Source organism: Micromys minutus, assembly GCF_963924665.1.
Source record: "Micromys minutus genome assembly, chromosome: 31".
In the NCBI taxonomy this organism is placed as follows: domain Eukaryota; kingdom Metazoa; phylum Chordata; class Mammalia; order Rodentia; family Muridae; genus Micromys; species Micromys minutus.
In genome coordinates this window covers 23,944,669-23,972,554 of record NC_137966.1, presented here as the reverse complement: position 1 = coordinate 23,972,554, position 27,886 = coordinate 23,944,669, and the positions used below count along the sequence as shown (strand labels likewise).

Genomic DNA, 27,886 nt, shown 5'->3' with positions numbered 1-27,886 from the left:
GTGGTAGCGAGAGGTCAATTCTCGCCAAACGTGGGGTCGGCGGTGAGGCCGGCGGCGGTAGTTGGGGTTGGGTGGGAGGAGATCCTTTCGCACACACGAGGAAGGTTGAGCCGACGTCGTCCTGGTTGCGAGTGCTCAGTCTGGACCGTAGCTGCTGCGCAGGACGCCGGCTAGTGAGTCGTTGGCCGCCAGCTCCCTAGTCTTGCCGTCCTCTCTGGGTCAGCGCGGCCTGCTCCTCCCCGGTCAGCCGCCCCCGCCTCCATTTCCCGCCCTCTCTTCACCACACACACGGCCCCCCCGATCATGGATCCCAGCAGCGGCGGAGGCGGCGGAGGCGGCGGCGGCGGCGGCGGCGGCGGGAGCAGCAGCAGCAGCAGCGACTCTGCGCCCGACTGCTGGGACCAGACGGATATGGAGGCCCCCGGGCCGGGGCCTTGCGGCGGCGGCTCCATGGCCGCGGTGGCCGAGGCCCAGCGTGAGAACCTCAGCGCGGCTTTCAGCCGGCAACTCAACGTCAACGCCAAGCCCTTCGTCCCCAACGTCCACGCCGCGGAATTCGTGCCGTCTTTCCTGCGGGGTCCAGCCCAGCCACCGCTATCCCCAGCTGGCGCGGCGGGCGGCGACCACGGATCTGGCAGCAGCGCGGGAGGCCCTTCGGGTAAATTGCCGGGCTGGATATCCCCAAGGCTCGGGCGGCGGGCTGGGGCCGGAGTTCCGCGGTGGGGTGGGTGGAGAGGACGCGGGGCCCGGCCGGCCCGCACGTGGGGCGCTGACAGCGGCGCCGGCCGGTCTGGGTGGGGCGCCTCCAGTCTGGGAGCTGCCTGGCTTGGGGCGCCCCGGCCGGGAGGAGCAGAGACCAGGAGCCCCGGGGATGCTTGCCCGGTCGCGGAAGGCCGCGCTTCACGGCATAGGAACCGTATGGGACCGAGCCAGCCTTGGGCCGGTCAGTGCCACGAGGCCCAGAAGTGGGGACCGATAGGGCCTGAAGTCCGCCAGGAGGACGGTGTGAAAGCCTAGGAGTTGGGGGACAAGACTTGTCTCTTCGCCTGGCCCAGAGAGTTGCTTCTACTGCAGTTTCTACTGTTGGAACTGTAATTGCGTTTTAAATATCGGTGGCACCAAACCGACCTGAAGGAATCCCAAGATGCATTGCAGGCTTGTGATCCGCCAGAAACTGTTGGCTGTCAATACAAAGACTTTTTTTCACCCTTAACATTTTGAATACTTTAAGAAGTTTTTTTTTTTTTTTTTTTAAATGCCACAAAGATTCTTCGGTAGTAACATGTAGTAGAAGACCTCATTGATGTGTGGATTTAAGCTGGATTACGACTTTTCTTCTGAGTGGCACGTTTCGGCTTTTAATTGTTTTAAAAGTATTGACCTTATACGGGTTGCTTATAAAAGTTTAGTTTGCGTTCGTGTATTAGCATTCCAGTCTGTTACTTGAATACTTCTGATAACTTAGTAATTGTCACATGAAGTAGCTACTAGATACACTTTCTGTCGTTTCAGGCGTCGGTCTTTAAACATCTTTTTACAAACCGGCTGTATGTTTGGCAGCCTGCTTTCAGGTACTGATTTTGTAGCAGTGTTGTTGAGTGGACTTAAGTAGTGCCTTCATGCTGATACTTATTTGAGTAAATATGATATTAAAAGAAAAAAAAGAAACGGGAAGGGAAAAGGTTGAGTCTTTGATTATTTATCGGGACATTGGTGAACCAGGTAATTTATTTCAAAAGTATATTGCTAGTTTCTGGACTGAGGTGTGGTGTGGTGGTACACCTATAGTCCCAGAAGTCTGGAGGCTGAGGCAGGAGGATGCTTGGAGAAAGCAGAGAAAACAAGTGGCATCCTCACCTCACCTCACCTCTCTCTCCCAGGTGAGATGGTGCATTGCCTGGAACCCTGGGACTCGGGAAGTGAGGGCAGCAAGAAGGCAACTGGGACTGTCTGGCAAAATCCTGTCCCACACATCATAAATAAATAAATTCTTGGAATTTAGTTTTTTGGAAAACTTGTTTCACTTGGCTTTTTAGAAGTGAGAGAGGGTGTTAGAGTGTTTAGGGAAATGGTTTTGTGAGGAACATATGTAAACACAGTTTGTATTAGAGTTTTGTTTTTTGGAGGGGCAATGAACTTTGGGGCTTTACTGTGCAGGAGGGATTTGACATACTTACCTGCCCTCTTTCAAACCTAGGGCCTTCACTGTTTTATTGACTGATATTTGTTTTATTTGTGTGTGGCTGATATTTTTCTTTTTAAACAAGGAAATTAAACTTAATTCTTTTAGACATTCAGCTATTTGTTAACTTCCTTACAAATTGCTAACATATTTGTTTCTACCTTATCTTACAACTTTCACATCTTCAGCCATTTTCTTTCTTGTCTCTCCTTCCTTCCTCGGGAACTACCAGCTTTGAGTAGACCGAGTGACTGGAGACTGCACTTACAGGCACCGACCAGATTTTAAAGGGATAGTCATCCACAATGCCATGCTTTGGAGTGCTTTGTGACTGACTAGGCATTACGTATTGTGCAGGAGTTGTTCTTTATCTGTTACTTGGCAGTTTGTGGTTTTATCAAGGGATAGGTTTGTCAGAAAATTCCTTAATTGTGGTATGTGAGTTTTTCTTAATCAAAAATGATCTTATTGACTACACCAATTGTTTCTACAAAAATGTGTGTGTGTGTGTGTGTGTGTGTGTGTGTACATTTTCCCACCCTCCAAGACAGGGTCTCACTATGTAGCTCTGGCTGTCCTGGAACTCAGACTCAAAAGAGATGCACTGGACTGTGTATCCTGAATGCTGGGATTAAGAGTGTGTGCCACCACCACCCAGCTTAAATTCTGTTGTGTGAGTGAAACCGTTGAGAAACTGAGGTCAACATGGGCTAGAGTAAGAACCCATGTCCATTGAGAAGAAAGAATAATAACGCTGTAAGCATTCTGTGTATGCTGTCTGAGTGTTACCTAAGTAGAAGTCTAGATCTGTATGGGATACGTTTGGGAACTTTGGGTCTGTAAATGCTGCCGTCATTCTTACTGGGAAAGCAGGAAAAAAAAAACCCAACAAGCCAGATGTTTTTGGTATTGAGGAAATGGTCCGTAAGGTATGTGACCTGCTTCCTTTGTTGTTATCTTGTCTGTCTAGGGGAGCAGTCGGAGGGCTTGGTTGATTGAGGGTTAGGGCTTTGGGCTAATCTTTAAGGGCGTGTGTGCTAGACGCTCCTTCCCCTGGAAACAGAATGATTTGCTTTTTATTTTGTTTTGTTTTGTTACTTCTTTGAAATATAGTGTTGCCTAGAGCAACCAGTGAAGGAAGGGCATTGGCGGCTTGAGCCTGTTTCAGGCCATCTCAAGTCAGAACTGGCAACTGGTGCTCACCTTGTTCTCTTTGAAAATGTAAAACACCAAATTTCAAACAATGATTAAATAGAACTCATTTAAGTGTAATTAAGCATAATTCATTTAAATTCAACTTTCTGTAAAGCCAATTCATTAAAGATTAAATGTTCTGAGCTGGAGAGATGGCTCAGTAGTAAGAGCACCATTTGCTCTTCCAGGGGTCCTGAGTTCAAATCCCAGCAACCACATGGTGGCTCACAACCATCTGTAATGGGATCTGATGCCCTCTTCTGGTGTGTCTGAAGACAGCTACAGTATACTCACATACATAAAAGACAGCCCAGGCTGTCCTGGAACTCACCCTGTAGATCAAGCTGGCCTCAAACTCTGGGATCCACCTACATTTAGTGCTGGGACTAAAGGTGTGCTCGCTACTACCGCCTGGCTGGGAACTGAGGTCTCATATTGCAGCCTTCTGGCAGATTGAGCCATCTTCTTGCCCAGCCTCCCAGCCTATGTTTTTTATTTGGGTTTTGTTTGGCAATTTAAATGCCTGCAGAAATAAATACGTAAAGATTGGTGGTGAGAGCTGCCTGGAGGGCTGCAGGGATGAGTGGCGTGTTTTCTCACGTGGGCAGCGTAAGGATGACGTTTTAGGGAACACTGCTCAATATTAGGATGAGCAACTGTATAAACTTAGAAATTTTGGCTGGAAAGAAACCTTTGGAGGATGTTTTTATTTAAGGATATTAATAAATAGTTTATTGCATTGCTGTGTTCTTTATATTTCATCTTTTTAAAACTGTACTACATGGACAAAGCAGATAATGGCTTAGTAGGTAAAAGAACTTGCCAGGCAAGCCTGCTGGCCTGAGTTTGGTTCCTGGAACTTCTATTTTTGCATATAGATAATCAAAAAAGATAACCAACTCCACAGAATTGTCCTATGGCCATCATACACAAGCTGTGTCACTCGTGTGTGTGTGTGTGTGTGTGTGTGTGTGTGTGTGTGTGTGTGTGTGTGTGTACGCGCGCGCGCATGCAAATGATGGTAAGAAACAATTTTGAAAGTAAATTTTATCTAGTAAACAAAGGGCCCTGAGTTAGATTTAGGTCCTTGGCACTGTAAGGAGGCAGTACTCACAATCCCCAGACAGGGAGATACTGGAGAAAACATGCGGCTTTTGTCTGTCAGGGAAGAACTACCTTAAGGTGTTAAAAATAGAGTTATCTTTCTGGTTGAAGAGAAAGGAATGAAAAAACCTTTAAACTTTTGGGGTGAGTTAACATTGGGATGAAATTTTTTGAAGTGGAATTTTTTGTTCAGATATCCATTCTAGAAGTGCACAGGCACTTTCCTGTCTCGTGAATGTAGGATGCTGTGCAAGGTACTGAAAGGAGCTCTCGGAGGAGCCTCAGTTATAACCTCAGTATAACGAAAGGTCTTTAAAGAGGCTAAAGGAAGCCAAGTAGGTTTAACAGTAGTGGAAGACTGCAGGTGTGCATAGATGTGCAAACGATGTTGAGGTAGATGGGGGAAGATCCAGGATCCCTCCATAAATACTTTTAACCTTGTCCTTCCAGTCATTACACTGAGGACGCCTGACTTCTGCCAGCAGTCCTTCATGAATGCCTTGCTTTTGTTCTGAGGCAGGGTGTCACTGCTTTTCCCAGGCTGGACTGGACTTTACCTATCCTTGCCTCAGCCTCCCAATTGCTGGGAATGCTTTTAACTTTTCCAGGAATTTGGCAGAGTAGGACATTACCCTTCTTACTGCTTGGTTCACTCTTAACCACACAGCAGTGGACTTGGATAAGGATGTTGTCCTTGTTTACTGTACATCTTAACAAAGTAGCTATAGTTTGAGTGGGTATTTACTGTTCCCCGTTGTAGTTCTTTTTCAGATGGGAAAGAAACAGGAAGCATTTTTTAAGCATTTTCCATTACTGTAGCTTAGTAGCTATGTGTGCTTCTTAAATAGGTTTCAACCAGATGATTGTCATTTTACTTGAAGGGAAGAAAAAGCAAGTGTGTGTTACTGAGCAGTCTGGTCACCTTTGGTAGTTCATTTCAGTGGTAGGACAATAGTTTTGATTTTTGTGTCTTATTGACACTATCTGAAATGGCTTTGGTATGTATTTAAATATGCTTTTCTTTTTGAAGTAGATGAGACAAACGGTAAATACGATCTTAGGATTGCATGAAATGTCATGGCGTTTTTGTTATGCTACAGAGCACCATATCAGGTTGATGTGTGGTGTTGCTTTAATGACATAATAAATAGGTTCTTTGAATGTTACAGCTAGAAATGACTCCAACAAAGAGACAACCTCGGTATTGGATAAAAAAATTGAATGGTAAGCATGCTGAGTGGTTGTGTGAAATCACTCCTAGAGTTAATGGAACAGTTGAATCTGGAATCCTGATTTGCCAGCTGAGTTTAGGTCTCTTTCTGCCATGCCATGCTTTTGAATAGCAGAAGAAGGAATCTCTGTGGTCAGTTTCTATAATCTATGGATTTTCTGACAGAGCAACCCTGGAAGTTTTCTTTGTAATGTTTTCATTTTTAAAGGATTTTATAATATGGACAGGACTCTGAAATGCTTGTTGTAGGTTTATGGAGCAGTTACTGCAGTTTAATACTTAGCCTTCACAGTGCTTTTTAGATGCTTGGATACTACTAATCTATTTTATAGATGTAAAAATTCAAAGCTTATTTTAATGACAGTAACTCCTAACTGTCTGGGAAGATCCTTTTAACTTAACATCGAACAATCTCCCTGAGATTTTCCAAAACTGGCCCCGTGGATTTTGTCTTCACCATATCATCTGTCTCAGAAGCAGCAGAGTCATGCCTGGCATGCCTCTTCCTGGGGCAGATGGCTTTGAACTGTTGCCTCTTCCTGGGGCAGATGGCTTTGAACTGTTTCTTTGCCTTTGTTCCTTTGCTCTCTCCACTCCTCTTCCTCCCCTACACCTCTTCCTTCACTCCTTGAGTCTTTCCCTGGTGCCAGGTTAGCCTTGAACTCTCAGGTTCATATGATCATTGTACTTACACATTGTGAGCACCTGGGGTCCAGGTACTGCAGATTGCAGTCTGTCTGCAGCCTCTTGCTGCCTTGAACTCACCAGGAATTCCAGACTGGCTTCAGATTCAGTGGTCATGCTCCTGAGTGAGTGCAGGCTTGCTACAGTGTCTACCTGCCTTTTCCTGTGTAGAACATTTGACATGTTTAAGACAAACCATTGGGATTTTTATGTGTTCAACAGAAATTCTTCTGTTGTCTCCTTACACTGTTTTCCAGTATTACCTGTGGGAGAAAGAAAGAGATCTCAACATGCATCTCTCCAGCCCCAGCATAACAATCTTTACATAGTTTTATTTTTCACACTATCCTACAGTTTATGGCATTTAAGATCATGGAGTTTATAGAAGGCAAGAGAATAAATGCCAGAATTAATGAATTAATTAATGCAATGATGAAATTAAAGAAAATTAAAGTTGACCATAGCTTCCCACTGTTTTCCATAAAACATTTGATCACAAAAGCTGGTGCAGTGTGTAAACTAGATTTTGGAATGAACCAGAAAATGTTCTTTAAACTACGCGCATTTACACCCAGTTGTCACAAATGCACAATAAATTCTTGGTCACTCTCCTCTGATGCATGTGACACATAGATTCACTGGCTGCTAATAGCTTGAGCTTACAGTTTCTCTAGATTCAGACTCCATTTGTTGATTCAATGGTTGTGCGATCACCAGGGCTTGCTTTCTGAAATCCTCCATAGTGCACTTGTGATCCTAAGGAATGAGGATATTCAAAATTTCCAGTAGTAACTATTTTCAGAAATACACCTTTATTTCAAATGGAATAATTCAGTCAGTAAAATACTTGCCTTGTAAGGTCAAGGACCTAAGTCAATCCCCCACAAACCCGAAAATGCCAAGCATGGGGAGATATTGTAGGGAAAGAGCCTGGGGGCTCACTGGCCAGACAGCTCCTACTCCAAAGGAGGTAGATGGTTTTCCTGAGAATGACCCCTGAGGTTGTCCTCTAGCCTCCACACCCGTTTTCTGTATACCTGTTCACCTACTCACATACATTTGCAAATATACTTGCATTTATTTGAAAGATGAAATAATTCTATGTGGGGGGAAATTGCTGGAGTGTACCAGTAAATACAACTGTCCCAAATTAGAATGATTCTCCTGGGGCTAGGGATATGGCTCAGTCTGAAAAACACTTGCTACTCAAGTATGAGGACCTAAGATCGACCCATGTGCACACATAGAAAGCCCAGTGTAGTGGCACATGCTTGTAATCCCTGCCGTGGGAATGGCAGAAAATGGGCTTACTGGTTTAGCCAGTTTAATCAGTGAACCCCAGGTTTAGTGAGAGGCCCTGTCTCCAAAAAAAAAAAAAAAAGAGGAGGCTGGAGAGATGGCTCAGTGGTTAAGAGCACTTGTTGCAGAGGACCCAGGTTTGTTTCTCAGTAGCCATTTACTGGCTCACAAGCCTCTGTAACCCCAGCTACGGGGGGGGGGGGGGGATCCACAGTCACACATGTGGTGCACATAGTGAACCTCAAAGTCAGTTCAAGACACCCCAAGACCAAGTTCTCAGCGCGCGCGCGCACACACACACACACACACACACACACACACACACACACACACACACACACAAAAAGATTGATTGCACCAGAGGGACAGGGTGCAGGGATAAGAGACACAAAGACAGGAAGTAGGGAAGGAAAAGGAACAAGAAGAAGGGGGAAGGAGTATTTCTCTTAGAGAGGAGGCAGATGTGGCTCTTAGGAAAATGATAGTTTATAAATAAAGGTAAAAAGGGAAACCCTATGTCAGGATGAGGTTTGAATTTTAATTGGGCATGTTAATTAGGTGAGCCAAAGGGGGCTTTTGATTGCTGGGCTTCAATACTTTGATAGCTGAACCTTGGTGGTCAGCCAGGGGAGGGGGAAGAGGCCAAATAAAGGTTGGACCTTGGTGACTAGCTTTAGGAAATGTAATCTAACAGAGGACAGGACCTGTCAGAGCTATGCTAGCCAGAGTCCCTTCAGTGCACATACATACATGCAGGCAAGTCATCGGTGCCGATGCTCTAGGTGTTGGGTTTGATCTCTACTACTGACAAACAGAAATTGTAGTGATAATAATAAACTTGACTGCTCTTTATCAGGGAGAGGAATTATTTTTTTGAACATTTTGATGGTGATGAAAGTGTATTTTTTTGTCTGTTTGTTTGTTTTCCAAGTACAATCTCATATAACCAGGCTGGCTTTAGATTTGCTTATTAGCTGAATTGATCCTTCTGCTCCTGGGATTACAGACCTGTGCTGCCAAACCCATTTCAGTGTGTTGATTCTTGTAGGGTTTAATACGTTCTGGGCAATGGTTTTAAGGAAGAAGTTTGTAAGTTACAGATTTACTGTTTAGTTTCTGTCATATGACTTCAGTTTTTGGAGTGTTTCTGCATATTGGAAAACCTTTAGTGGTGTCATCTGCTTTCAGGGATAAAGAAATCAAACCCACATATTTGGAGTACATCTCCTATAGCTCTATAGGGATACCATAAGCAGATTGACAGTTTGATAATTGCAAATAGACCTGTTGCTTGATCTTTGAGTTCTAGAATAGGACTGGCTTCATCAGAATCACATTTTAAAAAATATAACAATTTTGAGACAGGGTTTCTCTGTAGCTCTCTCTGGCTGTCCTGAAAACTTCTATGTTAGCCCATGGTTGCCTTAAACCCAGAGACCAGCCTGCCTCTGTCTTCTGAGTTGTCCTGTATGTTATTACTGAGTTACTTGGGGATGTGCTACCTTGACAGTCGAAACCTTCTTGGGTTTGATGATTATCTGAAGAGGAGTAGAGAAGACATGTTGCATAAGTTCAATCCAGTTAATTTGTTTATATTTTTAATGTCTGTGAAGGAAAAAATTGGAAAAACATTTTTAAAAACATGTATTTCTATTATTGAAAGTTGGCTGTGTAGTTTTTAAATTAACACTTTTGTGTTTAAGTGCATGTGTGAACATGCTATGGCATATGTGTAGAGGCCAAAAGACAACTCTGGGATTGGTTCTCTCCTTCCACCCTTTTTTGAATGCCGGGATTCAAGAGGCATCGCCACAGCCTGGCTTCTTCCATGGTTCTGTGGCTCAAACATTGGCCTCAGGTTGTCAGGCTTATGTGGTGAGCTCTACCTGCTGAACGATCTTGCTGGTGCCTAGGTTTCTTTTAGTTGTCTGCAATTGGTAGAGTTCTTTAAAGTAGGCTACATAGAGTTCTGATTTGAAACCCACTTAGCAGCCATTGTTTTGAATTGCTGAAACCTGTGATATCATTGAAAGTCTGCTTTTATTATGTTAAAAGATAAGTAAAAGAAGATACAGTTTCATTTCTAATAACACTCATTTTTCTTAACCAGAACCTGTGGAGTCCTCTCAAGAACAGTCGTTGTGTGAAGGTAAGTTTTTAAATGTCCAACAAAGAAAACATCAAGTTATCTGTGATATGTAAGTAAAATTAGATATTGTTTTATGAATATGTATTGTGTTTCAATTTTTTTTCTAGGTTCAAATTCTTCTGTTAGCATGGAACTTTCAGAACCTGTTGGTAAGAATTTCTGACCATATTAATACAGTAATATGTAAGTGTTTTGATGGCTGAAATGTCTGTGCTTAAGCTACTGAATTTTTTGCTATTAGAATTTAGAAGGTGTAACAAACTGAGCACTAACGTAGCTTTGACAAATGAGTGACTGCAAATGGAACTGAGCAGAGGAGTTCTAGCTAAGTTAAAAGTTTGTACTTGTTTCTTTGGCAAGAATTATTTATGTATATGAGTACACTGGAGTTGTTTTCAGACACAAGAGGTCACTGACTCCCATTACTAATGATTGTGAGCCACCATATGGTTGCTAGAAATTAAACTCAGAACCTCTGAAAGAGCAGTCAGTACTCTTAACCACTGAGCCATCTCTCCAGCCCAGATTTTTTCTTTCTTGTGGGGAAGGGGCAGTTTTTCCAGACAGGGGTTTTCTGTGTTGCTTTGACTGTTTTAGAACTCCCTTGGTAGACCAGGCTGGCCTCAAACTCAGGGAGTGCTGGGATTAAAGGTGTGCACCATCATACCCAGCTTCTTCCTAAAACCTGGTCTTTGTAGCCTAGACTAGCAACCTTGCCAAGATGGCCTTGAAACACTGAACCCGTTTGCTTCTCCTTTGAGAACGCACGTCCCATCATGCCAGCTCTAACATTTTATGAAACATTTTCATCCTTTAAAAAATAACTATTACTCTTAAAAGTTCCAGTTTCAAAGGTGACTATTAAAGTTAATGCCAAAGAGTTATTATTTACATAGAAAATTTCTTAAATTCCTTCATACTCCTTATTCTAGATTTTATACTGTCCTTTTCTCCCCATCTGTCAGGACATCTTGACACTGGAATAGCTGGTGTTGGGAGTAATGGCTCTCTTGTTTACATGTCGTCTACCGAGGAGACAACACTATGTTAGGGTAGCTCAGTATGTCGTGCTATCAGTTCTGGTGTGTGGCTCTGCTGTCATCACCGAGACCAGCCTGAAAACCTACCCATCTGCCTGTGTCATGGGTGTCAGGAGAGGGACCTAAGTGACTTGTATTTGCTGCTTTGAAGCCTGTGTGGTTAAAATGCAGACAGTTATTTTTCAAGATAATGAATTAAAATACCTTTCTTCAGTAGAAAATGGAGAGACAGAAATGTCCCCAGAAGAATCATGGGAGCACAAAGAAGAAATAAGCGAGGCAGAGCCAGGGGGTGGCTCCTCAGGAGACGGAAGGCCACCAGAGGAAAGTACCCAAGAAATGATGGAGGAAGAAGAAGAAATACCCAAACCTAAATCTGTGGTGGCACCACCAGGAGCTCCTAAGAAAGAACATGTAAATGTAGTATTCATTGGGCATGTTGGTAAGTTGTCCTCAGAGAACTCATAGGCAATGACCAGAGTTATTGGAGACTTCAAAATGTAGATCATCTTGTTTAGCTACTTGGAGAGGTGGAGTAATACTGTGCGTTGTGTGTGTGTGTGTGTGTGTGTGTGTGTGTGTGTGTGTGTGTGTAAACTAGATCTGTAGACCAGGCTAGCCTCAAGCTACAGAGATCTGTCTGCCTCTGCCTCTTGATTGCTGGGATTAAAGGTGCATGTCACCACTGCCTGGTTATTTTTTTTTTTTTTTTTTTTTTTTTTTTTGCTATGTTTGTTTATGAGGAACTGTTTTATAATGACATAGAGGTTGGAAGAAAATAATGTATATAATGGATAATTAATTAATCTGTAGACCACTGGTAATAGTTTATCATGCTGTAATATCGCTTAATTAGTGTCCAGGAAATGTTTCTGTGTTATCTTTACTTGATATATTCCTTTTAATGGGGTTAATATTATTACTATTTAGCTTAATTTTGTATTAAATGAGAAATTCTTAATTTAGAGTAACTTCTGGGTACTTGTCAAATAACTGATTAGCCAAAGAAACAAAATCTTATTTTATGTTTTCTGACTGACTTATCAATTTGTAAGAAAAAAAACAGTGAATTCTGTATTATCCCTGTATCTTGAGACAGGGACTCACTATATAGTAGTCCAGGCTGGCCTTCAACCCAGGCTCTTCCTGTGCTTGAGCCTCCTGTGGGAGGGTTGCAGGTATGCCTCGACATGCTTGACCTATCTCCCTTTCCAGAAGACTGACTCTGAAACTATGAAGGAATGCCTATTCTCCTTCCTAACCTGAAAGGAGGACCACTCAAACAGCCTGCCATGGAGGTGCATGTCTGTAATCTTGGCATTCAGGAGACTAAGGCAGGAGAATTAGGTTCAAGGTTAACTTGGGCTGTTAACACAACTTCTTTAGGTTTTGCTGTATTCTAAGGCTGTCTGGGGAATGTGTATTCTCTGATACTGTGCTGCTAGCTGAAGGTCCACAACAATCTTTTTAAAAAGTTATTTCTTCTTCATCGGGTATTTCTCAGTCATCATTGCTCTATAGGGAATCAGCCTTGTTTATTGTACATGGGAGAGGGTCCCTAGAATTTAATCCCAAAATTCTATTACAGGTTCATTTGCTTTTGCAAGACTGGATTATACCTGATTTAAAAAAAAAAAATCACTGATGTTGTATTTGTATATAGTGGTTGTTATTTTAACCTATGTTCTAATATTTTTGCTGTTCCTTTTAGATGCAGGCAAGTCAACCATTGGAGGACAAATAATGTAAGTCTTTTTTATCTAATGATAGAGTTAATTTGATCTGATAAATTTCAGGCATTTTTTTAAAGATTTATTTATTTTATGTATATGAGTGCACTGTAGCTGTCTTCAGACAAACCAGAAAAGGGCATCAGATGGTTGTGAACCACCATATGGTTGCTGGGAATTGAACTCGACACCTCTGGAAGAGCAGTCAGTGCTCTTAACTTCTGAGCGAACTCCAGCCCCAGGCATTGTTTTAAGTGGTCATGTTGCCATGCAGTTGTGTTCCCCTCAAGTTAGAAACTTTAAGACAGATGTTAAATATTTTGTTCTCACTGTGAGTTTTTAATCACTGCCAGACCCTGGGAACACTGTGTTTCTGAAAGCTGTCATTAAGGAACAAAACAAAAAGTGGTGTGTGTGTGTGTGTGTGTGTGTGTGTGTGTGTGTGTGTGTGTGTGTGTGTGTGTTGGTGATGTTTGCACATGAATGTCTATGTGCCCATATGTGTAAAGACCATAACTAAACATCATAAATCTTGCTGTTGGTGTCTCTGCTCTGTTGCCTTGAGATGGGTCTCTGACTGAACTGGAGGGTTCCAGGTTTATGGTCTCTGCCTGTCTCTATCCCATCCCACCCCCTCAGTGCTGAGCTTACAGCTACAGGAACCCATGCCCAGCTGTAGGTTTGCTTCGTTTATTTTGAGACAGGGCCGTGTACCACTAAATCCATCTTCATGCATAGCTTTTTATGTAGATGCTAGGGGTTTGAACTTGTTCCTCATGCTTGCAGAACAGAAGCTCTTAATGGCACATGACCTTCCCATTCCTGATTTTTTTTTTTTTTTAACTGTTTTTTTCCTCTTTCCTTCTTTTTGAAAATATTTTATCTTATGTACATTGGTGTTTTGCCTGCTGTGTGTGTGAGGGTGTCACTCCCTGGAACTGGGGTTGCAGACGTTAGTTGCCACGTGGGTGGTGGGAATTGAATCCAGACCCTCTAGAAGTGTTTTTGTCCTTTGAGCCATTTTTATTAGAGGTGGGGATTAGGCATGGCATAGTGCCACATACCTTTAGTCAATCCTAGCATTTGGGAGGCAGAAGCTTGTCATTACAGGCAGCAGTGAGCTCCCATGTAGGTGGTGGGTTTTCTGCAAATACTCCTAAGTACTGAGCCACCTTTCCATTCTCTCCTTTTTAAAGATTTTATGTGTATGGGAGTTTTGTCTCTCCTGGAGTTAGAGTTATTGGTGATTGTGAACTGCCTGACGAGAGTGCTGGGAACTGAACTCATGTCTTCCAGAAGTACAGCAAAACCTAACTGCTGAGCATCTCTCCAGCCCCAACTTTAGTCATTGAAAGAATTTGAACTGGTTATTTTGTGTTTTGCAGTTTGGGTATGACTGATACTTTCTCCTATTAAGAATATCACAGAAGTTGGGTGGTAGTGGCTCACGCCTTTAATCCCAGCACTGGGGAGGCAGAGATAGGCAGATCTCTGAGTTCAGGGCCAACGTGTTCTACAGAGTGAGTTCCAGGACATCCAGGGCTACACAGAGGAACCCTGTCTCAAAAAACTAAAAGAATGAAGAAAAAGGAAAAAAAAAAAGGAAGAAGTATATTGTTGTGTCCTGTGGGAATTGTGATAACAATGTTTTACATATTCAGTATGCTTGTAAAGTACTCACAAAGTGAGTTAAGGATACTGTGGTAAGGTATAAAGTGTCAGTTTTCATTATGAAATACTTTTGTTTTTATCTAATAATTCGAAATGATACAGATATTCTTTTTACTATGGATGATACATTTACTTTAAAAGAGCCAGGGGTTTTGGCTAGTGGGTAAAGGTCACCAAAATTAACCACTTGAACTCAATCCCTGGTAGATTGAGTTCTGACTGCCACATGGACACCATGCTTGCACACACATAAAATAAATAAACTGTCTAATTTTACATAGCTGGTTTTCTTGAGTCTTTTCAAGTGCTCTAACACCATCCTTATTTACTGAGTAATTAACTATGCCCTTCTTTTCTGTCTTTAACCATTTTCAGGTATTTGACTGGAATGGTCGACAAAAGGACGCTTGAGAAATATGAACGAGAAGCTAAAGAAAAAAACAGAGAAACTTGGTATAGTAAACTTTTATAATATATGAGTTACTTTTAAGGAAACACAGTACCCTTAATGTTTTTGTAATCTGTTTAAATACATACTTCCAGGCAAGCCCAGTGCTGTATGCCTATGGTCCCATTACTCTGCATGCTTGAGGCCAACCCGGGTAACAATAGTGAGGCCCTATCGCAATAAAATGATTTTAAACAATTTCTGTTTAAAATACTGTATAATAAAGGTACAATTATTTTTTCACATCACGCATGGAGACCTGCTCCTGATGATTTGTTATTAACTTACAAAAAGGAAATTTGGGAGTCATCTAAACATCTAGTAGTGAGAATTGTTTAATAAATTATAAGTCAGCCATTTGATTGAATAATTGTGAATTATATTGCTAGGCAATGAGGACCCATGCTTTTCAGTCCAGCACTTGAGAGGCAGAAGCAGGCAGATCTCTGAGTTCTAGGACAGCTGGGTCTACATAGATTCCTATCTTGAAAAACCAAAGTGGGAAAAAGATTATATTTATAATATGTATATTACAATATGTAGGAACGGAACTTAACATTGCAGAGGCGTTTGGAGAGAAAAAATAGTGTACATAGGATTTGTGATCACAGTACATAATGTAAATAGTTATCACCTTTCAATAGAAAGAACGGGGCGGGGGGGAGAAGATTGGCTTCAGTGTCTAGCACTTGAGGAGAAGGTTGCAGTCCTTCACTGGGGCACCTATGTTTCTTTTTAGGAAGAATCACATTTCTGTGTTTGATTATTTGATTATCATTGTTACTGATTATTAGCTCTAGTGGGCCTGGAACTCACTATAAAGAGCAGGTTAGCTTTAAATTCAGAGCTCTACCAGTCTGTTTCCAAGTGCTGGGATTGAAGGGGTGTGCCACCACAACTGGCAAATGAAACAATTCTTCATTAGTATTAGACTAAAAAGACCAAGCTATTACCACAAGAATTTTGAAATAGTTTATATAGAATTATATAATTCTTACACAGTGAAATAATACCAGTAATTTTTAATTAGTATCCACTGTTCCAACATGATGTGCATGGTGGTCTTGTGGGAAAAATACGCTTTTTTTTTATTTGAGATGAGTTCTCATTCTGTAGCATAGATTGGCCTCATTTATTCCTTTGTAGTCTATAAATGGCTATAGTATTGGGATACAGATAAGAACCACTCTGCCTAGCTTTAGTACCCTTGTTTTTGCAACAATTGTATTCTGTCATATAGTTAGAGAAGGGAGGAAGAACGATTATCTCAGTCTGTAATACTGGATTTTAGAATTAGTTGTATTATTATTATTATTATTATTATTATTATTATTATTATTATTATTATTATTATTGCTGTGATTAAACACCATGACCAAAAGCAACTTATTGAAGGAGAAATAATTTGGGATACAGTTGTAGTGGGATGTGAATCCATTGTGGTTGGGAGGTTTGACAGCAGGTAGCCACTGTGGCCAGAACAGCAAGCTGAGAGCAAACCAAGAGTGTAAAACTTAAGTTCTCCAGGCCAGCCTCAGTGACATTTCACTTCTGTGGACCAAATAGTCCATGCCCAAGACTGAGGGAGACACTTCATCCAAAGCAAATGTTAGCACTGTCACTCATCTTTGTCTTTCCTTTTTCTGTCACCTTTCTTAGAGATTTTGATATGAAGCCCAGGATGGTCTCAAACATTCAATATTCTCCTGCCTCAGTCTCCCTGATACTGGAATTAATTACGCCCAACACTTGCCCTTATAAATAATGTTTGCTTATAGACTAGTTAACTATGGAAGTGCTCTGTTCAACTCACTGAATTCTCCCATTTGTATTTTACTAGTATTGTGACACAGATGAATAGTGGACATGAAACTGGTTGTCACATTTTAATTACATATTTAATGGTAGAAGAATATTTGTAAATATAATCATCTATTCTTTAAAAAATCCTTCCAGGTACTTGTCTTGGGCATTAGACACAAATCAGGAAGAGCGAGACAAGGGTAAAACAGTAGAGGTGGGCCGTGCCTATTTTGAAACGGAAAAGAAGCATTTTACAATCCTAGATGCTCCTGGCCATAAAAGTTTTGTCCCAAATATGATTGGTGGTGCCTCTCAAGCTGACTTGGCTGTACTGGTAAGAAAAACATTTCTATTCTGTACACTTGTGTTAATAGCCCAGGTTGTATCTTCTCCACTGAAAAGGCTTGGACCAATGGTCTTCGCGTATTGCTATGTAAAAGTTTTCTCTCTGATGTGTGAAACAGGGTCTCCCCATGTACCTCTGGCTGACCAGAGATCTGCTTGTCTCTAATTGAAGGTGTGCTGTACAACCCTAACTTTAATATTCTAGTCACTCTCTAAAAGTTGTAGTACATTATAACACACACATTACTCACGGTATTTGTCTGTCACTGTTATCTGCCCAAGAACTGTTCATAATTTACTTATTAAACATATATTAAACATTTTCTTGTTATCTGTGTCCACATTTAGTGTTTTCTTGAATGCTAACCCCAATCTTCCATTTCTCCTTTCCCATTCCCTTTTCCTCCTTCTTGGTGGTATATGCTCTCCTCAAAGTCGTTATCCTCTTGCTTCAGATTCCCAAGTTGCTAAAATGACAAGTATAGATCGCAAACACTCTTAGAGTTTGTTTGTTTTATTTTGTTTGTATTGGAGATTAAATCCAGTAGGGCTGGAGAGATGTCTCAGTAGTTAAGAGCAAATACTGCTCTTGCAGAGGACCTGAGTTTGGTTCTCAGCAACCATGTTGAGTTGTTCACAATTGCCTGTAACTCCAGATCCAAGGGTATCTGATGCTTCTGGCCTTAGTAGGAACCTACACACATACTAAGGATTGGACTCAGGTCCCTGAAATTGCTAAAAACATATTTTACCACATCCTTAGCCTCAAACATTTGAAGGATATGCACATGTATCCTAGGTGTAGGGAATGTAAAGGGCTAGAAAAAGCATCCATATTTGTTTTGATATTTTGACACAGCACATAGAAATAACTCCTAACAATGAGCCATGCCCACTCATCCACAACCTTTTTTTTTTTGTTTTATTTTAAGACAGGGTTTTTTGTGTAGCTCTAGCTGTCGTGGAACTCAGTCTGTTGACCAGGCTAGCCTCAAACTCAGAGATCTGTCTACCTCCTGAGTACCAGACTTAAAGGTGATTGCCGTCACCACAACCACAGCCCACCAAATGTTAAGTCTCAGATCTTTGAGCTATTCAGACACCGTGTGATTGGATGTGTCCATCGTAACACATGTGCTCTCGGGTCCTTGGACAGCTTTCTTACACAAGTTGAAGTGTAGATGCTCTGCTGCTAGATTTGGTGTGTGTGTGGGGGGGTGGACATGACCTGAGTGCCTTCAGAATAAATTATTTGCTTTCTTGGAATAGGTAATCTCAGCCAGGAAAGGAGAGTTTGAAACTGGATTTGAAAAAGGAGGACAGACCAGAGAACATGCAATGTTGGCAAAGACGGCAGGTGTCAAACACTTAATTGTGCTTATTAATAAGATGGATGATCCAACAGTAAACTGGAGCAATGAGAGGTAAGCTCAGATGCTCTGCTGGGTTTTTATAGACCTGTCAGTGAAGTAAAGACTGGTTTTGATAATGTTTGCATTGTTTTTTTTCCAGTTTTTCTAAGCTCTAATTTGTTTACTGATGAAACTAGAGTTTGTCTAGTTGGCATAATTGATTTATTTTTAAATATTCATAGATATGAAGAATGTAAAGAGAAACTAGTACCATTTTTGAAAAAAGTTGGCTTCAATCCCAAAAAGGACATTCATTTTATGCCCTGCTCAGGACTGACGGGAGCAAATCTTAAAGAGCAATCCGATTTCTGTCCTTGGTACATGTGAGTAGCCTTTCTGACTTTTTAGAGGGAGGTAGGACATATCTTAATAGTAACTGAGAAGAGATTTTGGTTTTAGTGTATGGTTTTAAAAGAGCTATGACCTTTGTCTTCTAACTAAATGTTGTGGTCCATAGATTGATTGATGCGGTGTGTGCCTATGTGTGCAGTTTGAAGGTGCCTGTCCATGTTTATATTTGTATAGCCTAGAGGTTGACACCAGGAGTTTTGAGACAGTTTTTCACTGAACCTAAACCTGACTGACTAGCTTGTGCTGGAGTTACAGATGAAAACCACCTCTTGCCTCTAACCCTTTTACTATGTCCAGACTATATCCTTGTGCTGGCATAGCAGGCACTTAACTCACCTCCCCAGCCCTGTGTAATCTTTTTTGAGTAATAGGGATTCTTTATGGGACTTTGGCCTATATTGTTGGTAAGTTACAAGTTACTTGCCTTATAAACATGAGGCCCCTAGGGTTAGGGTTCAATGTCTCAGATCCACTTACTCAAACAGACAAAACCCCAAAGATTTCTTATATATAAGTCCCTTACTAGATAAATGAGTACTTAGCAAGTATTTTTTCCATTCTATGTTAAATTCCTTCATAGCTTCCCTGTCTGTCATTCAGACTTGTTTACATACTTAGTATGTTCCTTGTCACTTGAGCTCTTTTCCCTTAACCCTCCTGTTTTAATAGTGCGAATGAGTGTAGATACGCATGTGCTACAGGGCCTAGGTGGAGGTCCGAGGCCTCGGCACTGGCTGGTTCTCTCCCCTTCTGCTTCACTCCACTCCCGCTGGCCTCTGACCATCCGTGTGATTCTCAGATCTCTGCCTCTCATCTTCGCTTAGCAGTCCTGGAGTTACAGATGTGTGTCAGCAAATCCATGCTTTGTTTTGGTTTTAAAATATATGTGGCCATATGGCTCGGCATATTATGGCGTCTCCTGCCAAGCCTGGTGGCCTCATGGTAGAAAAAGAAACTTGTGCCAGTTGTGCTCTGAGTTCCACAGGGGCACCATGGTGCGTGTGTGCATGCCCCATGAATGAATGAATGAATGAATGAATGAATGAATGAATGATCAATCCAAGGTCACAGAGATGTAGCCCTACAGAAGAGGAGAAGGCCAGTCTATTTTCTAAAGTAACTAAATGTTAAGAGATTTAGGTTTTCAGAGCTGGAGAGATGGATCAACAGTTAAGAGCACTTGTTGCTCTTACAAAGGATCTAGAAATTGGTTCCTCACACTCCCATGGCAGCTCACAGCCACCTGTACCTTCAGTTCTCTTACCTCCTGAGATAGTGGGCATGCACGTGATGCACATACGTGTGTACAGACAAAGCACTAACCACACATAGATAGAACATAGACACTTCTAAACAGAACCCCTTTTCCCTTTAGATTTAGTGTTCAGTTCTTTTGTGTGTGTGTAAGGTTTATGGTCTTTACCTAGCTGAGTTAATTTGTTTGATATATGGGTATTCAGTACTCGGGTACAATTTCTCTAGATACCACCCTTATTAGAAATCAGACGGTCATAAATGTTGAGGTTTCTTCCTTTCTCTCAGTTCTCTTCTGTCCAACTGTTTGTCTTAATTCTGTACAGTCTTGCTTACTGTAGAACTTGGAAACTGGCTAAAATTTTCCTTTCTTTTTGTTGCTAGTGTGTGTCATTTGAACTTCCACACATATTTTGTGACTAGTTTGTAATTACTATAAAGCTGACAGCCTTGCTAGACACTGTTGTCACAGAGGAGAACTTGTGTTATGGAACCTCGATTTTAAATTTTACAATGCATGAAATTCGGTAATAGAAAGTAGAAATAGATTATAATAGGCATTTGGTACATCCCTATAATCCCAGCACTTGAAGCAGGATTGAGCTCAAGGCACGTCTAGAAGACATAGCAAAACCTATGTTCTTCATCTTATGTGGTTAATATTACAATGTAGGCTGTTGCAAAATATTTCTAACTTAATGTAAATTTATGGGGAAATTGGGCCAGGAGCGCTCAGCCGGTCAAGGTGCTTGCTGCTAAGCTCAATGGCTTTAGTTCTAGCCCAGGACCCAGACCATTAATGGAGAGAACTGAGTCTTGCAGACTGTCCTCTGACCCCATATGCACATGCACATGGACACACACAAACACAGTAAGTCAACTAGTAAACATCCAGGGAAGTTTTGTATGTGTTTGTAGTTTTTGTTTTGTTGTGTTCTAATTGAGACAATCTTACTATGTAGTCCTGGTTAGCCTTGAATTTAACCTCTTGTCTAAAGTGTACCAAGTCCTGGGATTACAGGGCTGGGTCATTTTATACATAACATTATACAGGCCTAAGGAGCTATTTGAAAGTAAGGTATTTTGTTTTATTTTAGTTTTCTAAGGTGTATACTTCAAGAAATGGAAATATATTAAATGAAAAACCATTTCTGGGAAAACAGCCATTTTTTGTTTAAATTATAATAATTAACTTCTTAGATTTTAAAAAAATTATTGTGTTCTGTTCTGTTCTCAGTGGCTTACCGTTTATTCCATATCTGGATAATTTGCCAAACTTCAATAGATCAGTTGATGGACCAATCAGGCTGCCAATTGTCGATAAGTACAAGGTACCTCAAATAATAAAGTTACTGTGCTTCAGGGGAGATGAAATCATTGTGTTTTGTTATAAGTTATAGAAAAAAATTAACAATAACATCCCTATGAATGTTTGTTTATGGAAGGCCATGATTTTTAGCTTAGCTTGGATATTTTCAGTCATTTTTAGCTGTAATAATAGTACAATGAAAAGGCTGTTGTAAAAGATCTTTCACATTAAGGGTGTTAGCTATGGATAAGAAGCCTTGCAAAAAGAAGAGTGCATTTATTTATAATAGTGTCAGTACATGAGGGCTTTTTTTTGTGATAGTGCAGTGCATTGGTTGAGGTGGTGCATGCGTTCAGTTTCAGCACCTGAGAGGCACAGGTGGGTCTGCATAGCAAATTCTAGGCTAGCCGGGGCCACACAGTGAGACCCTATAGCCACAAAAATAGTTCCACACATCTCAAATGCCTACAAAATTTTTTTGCTTCCTTGGTTTCAGTTGTTTCTTAGGTTCTTTGTTTGCAGTACAGAGGCTTGAGCAAGCAGCACATCAGACAACATGTCTGCACTGAACTACAATCCTAAGCCCTCAGCTCGGTCTTTAGATTGTGACATTAACAATTCACATCCTGTTTAACTTAATTTTAAGTCTTTAATCCTTTGATTGACTCTATTTTTAAGTTTACAAAGAACTAGTTTTTCTAAATTTGTACAAATAATTCAGATCTTCCAATGTAAAATCCTGTGCTGTTTTCTGCACGGAAGTTTTTTGTTTTTTGTTTTTGTTTTTGTTTTTTTTTTTTTTTTTGGCACCTTAGGCATTCTTTGTTATTTAATATAAGTGTACCCAGGCCTAAGATACAAATTATTATGGAGTATTTGTAACCTCTGTGTTTAAGAATAGTTGTGAGCATTCTATCGTTTACTAGCTAAATATTTTTTCTTGATAATCAGTTCTCATAATATTTCACTTTGGGTTATTCACCTGCTAAAATCAGCAATAAAAGTCTTGAAATTTTTTACTTTCTTATTCTGAATTTGAATAGGATATGGGGACTGTGGTCCTGGGAAAGCTGGAATCAGGATCTATATGTAAAGGCCAGCAGCTTGTGATGATGCCAAATAAGGTAAGCGTTTAGTAATTGTTGTCTTAGTCTCTTGACAGTGTTCACAGAGCCCAAGTAATGATTATTTTATTAATCTTAGGTACAATTAAAGAACAAATAGAGGCTGGGCAGTGGAGGCACACCTTTAATCCCAGCATTGGGAATGCAGAAGGAAGGGGTCTCAGAGTTGAGGACAGCTTGATCTGTAGAGTTTCAGGACAGCCAAGAACCATCTAGAAAGTTAACAAAAACAACCCAGAGGTGGTTTTTTGTTTTTTTTTTTTGTGGTTGTTTTTGTTGTTGTTGTTCTGCTTTTGTTTTAAAACAGTGACAATTAGAGGGTTAGCTGATCCTGTTAGAAGGTGCAACATGGGGCTAGAAAGATGTCTCACTGGTTAAGAGCATCAACTGCCCTTCCAGAGGTCCTGAATTCAGTTCCAAACAACCACATGGTGGCTCACAACCATCTGTAATGGGATCTCATGACCTCTTCCAGTGTGTCTAAAGACAGCAACAGTGTAACGATAAATAAATCTTTAAAAAAAAAAAAAGGTACAACATGAAGATCTGAAACTATCAGCCTGTCCCATTCTCAATAGGAGCAAATAAAATAGGGGATTTGCAGTGGTTAAATAACTGCTTTAGTTAACAATCCAAATTAAGTGAGCCATAGAAGAAACTCGGGCTCTATCCTGGTGTGCCTGTATGCCTCTGTGTCTGTGGTCTGTGGTCATTCAGATGCCACAAAAGAATATGTCCACGACTGTACTTTCGGGGACTATTACTATTATTATTTTGGGTGTTATTGTTATTGGTAAAAAAACTCCCGGCCCCAAGCTAAGGGCCTACCTTAGCTCTGGTTAGTTAGGCACTTTAGTGTTGACCTAAATCCCCAAAACCCAAAGATGGATTTGTAACCTGTTACTGGAGAAGTCTCTCTGAACCTGTAGTAAGTATATAACTATGCTCATAGCAGCACTGCTCCGAAATGGCCAAAAGGTGAGCACACAGTGTAGTTTGTATATACAGTAGAAAATTATTCAGCCATGCACTGGAATACATGGTGGTCCATTTAATGACCCCTCTCATTATCTGAAAACTTTTGCTCTGTCTTATAAAATGTGCACGTGTCAGAAAACCTCCAACTTTGGTTTCTTTTTAAGCACAATGTGGAAGTTCTTGGAATACTTTCCGATGATGTAGAGACAGACTCTGTAGCTCCAGGTGAAAACCTCAAAATCAGACTGAAAGGAATTGAAGAAGAGGAGATTCTTCCAGGATTCATCCTTTGTGATCTTAATAATCTTTGTCATTCTGGACGCACATTTGATGCCCAGGTAGAGAAGTTACTGCGTTCTTCTTCATGGTTATTAAAAATTAATTTCAGTGCCTTTGTCCTGAGTATTTGTAGCATGCCACATGACCAGTATCAGAGGGACTCGATTGTACATTCAAACATAGGATCTCAGTTTCAATGCGGTTAGAATTCATCAGGTAGTATATTTTGTAAATTTCATTTTATTTTTGGTTTGTTGGTAAAATTTAAGTAATGTTCACTTTGTAAAAGTAGGTCATAATATATCATCAATAAATGTTTAGCCTAAAACCTCCTTGATTTGACTACAGCATTTGTCTGCTCATCCAGAGCCAGTGTGTTTTTAGACTCGGGTCACACTTACATTTAATGACCTTCTTGGAGAGTGAGAACAAGTTGCTGGAGTTGTTAACAGAACTTTTTGAGTACTGTTAAACTGGAGCTAGAGAGATGGATTGGTGGTTAAGAGTTCTTGCTCTCAGAGGTTTCAAGGACTTGCAGGTTAGAACTGCCTATAATTTCATTTCAATTCCATGGGATCCAGCACCTGGCCTTTTCTGGCCTTCTTGTGCACCAGGTGTATAGGTGGAGCACAAACAAAACTTGCAGGCAAGGCTCATACACATAAACTCAAATAAATCTTACTCCTCCCCCCAAAAAGGTATGGCTAAGGTTTTGTTTGTTTCCAATGTCAAATTATCTTGTTTACGGAGTATTGAGAAGTGGATAAGCTGTGGGAGGATCACATCTAGGTAATGTCACCCTTTATCCATGGGTGACACAGCGAAGGCTCCTTAGAAGGAGTCTGCCTATTGAACTGACATCAACCAGGCACTTCCCAGTTTCTGTACAGGGCAACATTTATGGTAGGGCTGAGGTTGGGCTACTGTCAACAAGGTATAATACTGTACAGGAAAGTAGGGAATGCAAAGTCATGAGAGTTTTGTTTTGTTTGAACTTGACAGATAGTGATCATAGAGCATAAGTCCATCATCTGCCCGGGGTACAATGCGGTGCTGCATATCCATACCTGCATCGAGGAGGTTGAGATAACGGTGAGTTTGGTTGTTAGGGTAACTTCTGACTAGCAGTATTGATGCGGTTACTTTTCCACTCTGGGGGGAGGAGGTGTGTGGTGGTGCGTGTGTAAAGGTCAGAGGACAGGTTTTTGGAGTCATTTGTCTTCTTCCACTTTGGGGACCAAACTCAGATCTTATGTGGCAAGTGCTTTTACCTGAAAAGCTAGCATGCTGTCTGTCTTTTGTTTTTGGTTTGAGACAGGATCCCACTATGTAGCTTAGGCTGACTTGGAACTCATCATCCTCCTGCTTTTCTCAAGTATTAGGGTTACAGGTATTCAATACCATGCCCAGGTAAACTTACCTATATTTTTAGAGTTGCTTACATTTAACATTTTAATTTTTTTTTCTTATCCTTTTTTTCTTGGTTAGGCCTTAATCTGCTTGGTAGACAAAAAATCAGGAGAAAAAAGTAAGACTCGACCCCGTTTTGTAAAACAAGATCAAGTGTGCATTGCTCGTTTAAGGACAGCAGGAACCATCTGCCTGGAGACCTTTAAGGACTTCCCTCAGATGGGACGTTTTACCTTAAGAGATGAGGGTAAGAGTTTTTCAATGTCTCTGATGTCAGACTTGAGTAATCAACAATATCTAAGTACTGTTCTTATTCTAGTAGATTTAAAGAAAACCCAGATTTAATTGTTTTGTTCTTGAATAAACAACAGAATTACCATATACTACCAGTAATGCTCTTAAGTAGAATAGTTTTAATATTTTGTAATAGTGCAGTTGGAAAAAATTAAATTTACTAGGACATTTCTATAATGAAGACTTTTATAGTCAATATAAAGAATACAAGGGTTATATGACTTGATTTTTTAAAATTTAACATTAATTTACATTCTGGAGAGCATTCATTTCTACACTACCTTTGATTGATGCAGAATAGCTGTAATTTTCTTGTAATGGTCCAAACATTCCTTAATATGCAAATGAAATATGATTGTTCGGGAACATTTCCTTGTGGTCTAATGTTTCTAAAACTTAGTGGGTTTTTTGTTTGTTTGTTTGTTTTTTCCTCAAGTTTATTTGTAAAAACAGCACAGGACACTGGTCATCTGCACTAGTGTGTAGGTGGGTGTGTCAAAGCAGTCCATCTGTCTTCACATTGGCAGGAGCCTTCTCTATGGGGCCTTCCAAGAAGCCTGGGCACCTTTGGGAGCCTGAGCTAGAGCCAAAGCCTGGGCCTTAGCTGGAACTGTGGCCTCTGCCTTGCTTTGAACCTTGGGCTTTGGTTGGCAGAGCCTACGAACCTTTCCCACGAAAGCCAGATGACTGAGTTTGCTGCTGGGGCCCTTTGGCATCTTGGGCTTGATGGCCTGAGGTTTCACAAGGGCCTTGATGGCCTCTGTAGTGCACTCACTGCCTGTGCATTGTTGGCCTGTGTCTTCTTCCAGCCTTTCTTGTTGTGCTTCTTGGCAAAGCACATGTTCCTCAGGAACTTGGGTCAAACCTCTTAAGAGATTCGTATCTTTGTGACCTGGGTTTCTTGATGACATTTCTGTGCCATTTGTGAGATTGGTTGTGTATGGTGTGGTTCTTGGACTTGGCCATGTCTGCATGGTAACCTGCAGTACCTGGGACCAGAAGATTTTTATTTTGTTGTTGTTATTTTTGTTTTTGTTAATTATGAGGTCTCAAGTAGTCCAAGCTGCTCTCAAATTTTCTGTGTGGTCTCTGATGATCTGATGACCCTGAACTTCTGATCTTCCTGCCTCTCTGCTTTGCAAGTGCAGGGAGTCATGTGCCCCACAGCACTCCACAGGCCACGCTGTCTCCTCAGCACTGTGTATTTTTTTGAGGCAGGGTCTCATAGTGGATCCTATGTTAGCCTCCAACTCATTGTAGTTCCTAGCAGCTAGAAAACTACAAAGCTTGTAGTTAAACAGGAAATACAGATGACCATTTAACATGGTACTTTCCAATATTTAACCATGGTAGAGAATACAGTATAAAACTCTTGATGTTACATTTTTCTCAAAAGCTTGACAAGATCATGGCTTTATATTAAACACTTTATCTTCCAAACTTGTTGATAGTGGCCATTTTTATGCTCAATAGTTTTTTTTTTTTTTTTTTTTTTTTTTTTTGAGGCATCTTTTTTATGTAAGGCCCAGCTAGCCTTGAACTCAGGACTCCAAGTGCTAAATTATAGGTATTTGCCCTGTGCCCGTAGTGCCTGACAAAATCTAATAGGATTAAGAAAAGAAGGTTAGGAAGCAGGGAGATAAGTGTTTAGGCTTTTTGTGTGTCCTAATCATGAATGTGGTTTGTCCTTCTACCCCTTTAGTCCACAGGCATCTCCTAGAGAATGTTTTCACTGAGTCACATGCACTGTTTTTGTAATCGCTTAGGGATAGGTTTTCTTTTTAGTTTCTATACAGATATATGTGACCCTTTTTGTTTTGTTTTATTTAACAGCTTCTGAAAAGTTTAGCCATGTTGTTGAATGTGCTGTAATTTATTAATTTTATCATCAAGTGGTAATCTGTTGTGGTAAGCCACTTTCCAGTCCGCCTCATTTAAAATGACCTAACCAAGTACCATGGTTTGGGCAAACAAAGGTATTAAATCAGGAATTTGCACAATGACAAAATTTTCTTTTGGTTAATAAACTTAATACATTATGTAAACTTGCTGTTAACTACTGAAAGACATTTTGTTCCTCAAAATTTCATTTCTAGGTAAGACCATTGCAATCGGAAAAGTTCTGAAACTGGTTCCAGAGAAAGATTAAACATTTCCTTGATCACCCTGCACAATACTGTGAGGAAACCGACTGCAGAAGCCTACTTCACACCGCCTTCTCTTACTTTCTGCCCATTGACAAAACTCCCCCCATATTTTGCAAAGAAAATTCACAGCAAAAGTCCACATTATGTCAGCTTTCTCATATTGAGAGCTCTGCTATGCCACTGTTGAATTTTTCCCAAGATTTTGCCCCCCTTTCAAACTTCGCTTCCTTGGACAGATTTGGCAATAGCTTTGTAAGTGATGTGGACACAGTTGCCTACAATAATGAAAACCTACAGGAATTTTTTATTTTTCATTTTCCCGTTAGGCATAGTTAGTCTTTTTTCCCCCAGGCAGATCATTCTGAGTGTGCGAGTGTGTGTGCACATGTTAAAAAAACAACTACCATGTTAATAAAATATTCAATTTGAAACCCTTTCGGTATTTGAA

At 40.8% G+C, this 27,886-nt stretch overlaps 1 protein-coding gene across 2 annotated transcripts; it reads left to right on the top strand.

Annotated features, from left to right (window-relative positions):
• GSPT1 (G1 to S phase transition 1) lies at window positions 1–27,886 on the top strand. 2 transcript variants are annotated; one of them, XM_080942331.1, is made up of 15 exons: window positions 1–658; window positions 9,805–9,843; window positions 9,951–9,992; window positions 11,101–11,325; window positions 12,595–12,628; window positions 14,660–14,737; window positions 16,689–16,869; window positions 18,150–18,304; window positions 18,475–18,615; window positions 21,135–21,228; window positions 22,250–22,330; window positions 23,473–23,646; window positions 24,590–24,679; window positions 25,076–25,244; window positions 27,388–27,886. In XM_080942331.1, the coding sequence occupies exons 1-15, from the start codon at window positions 304–306 to the stop codon at window positions 27,438–27,440; spliced, it is 1,911 nt and encodes a 636-aa protein (XP_080798457.1). In that variant the 5' UTR covers window positions 1–303; the 3' UTR covers window positions 27,441–27,886. The 2 variants fall into 2 exon arrangements, with proteins under 2 accessions (XP_080798457.1, XP_080798456.1); XM_080942330.1 differs by having other exon boundaries at window positions 2–658; window positions 11,098–11,325.

What these genes read in the sequence shown, in the direction of transcription:
- GSPT1 (XM_080942330.1), top strand. Translation starts at nt 304, where the DNA reads ATGGATCCCAGCAGCGGCGGAGGCGGCGGAGGCGGCGGCGGCGGCGGC. An exon ending in GGAACTTTCAGAACCTGTTG is followed by an intron (nt 9,993 to 11,097) that starts GTAAGAATTTCT and finishes ACCTTTCTTCAG; the next exon opens with TAGAAAATGGAGAGACAGAA. An exon ending in CAATTGTCGATAAGTACAAG is followed by an intron (nt 21,229 to 22,249) that starts GTACCTCAAATA and finishes GAATTTGAATAG; the next exon opens with GATATGGGGACTGTGGTCCT.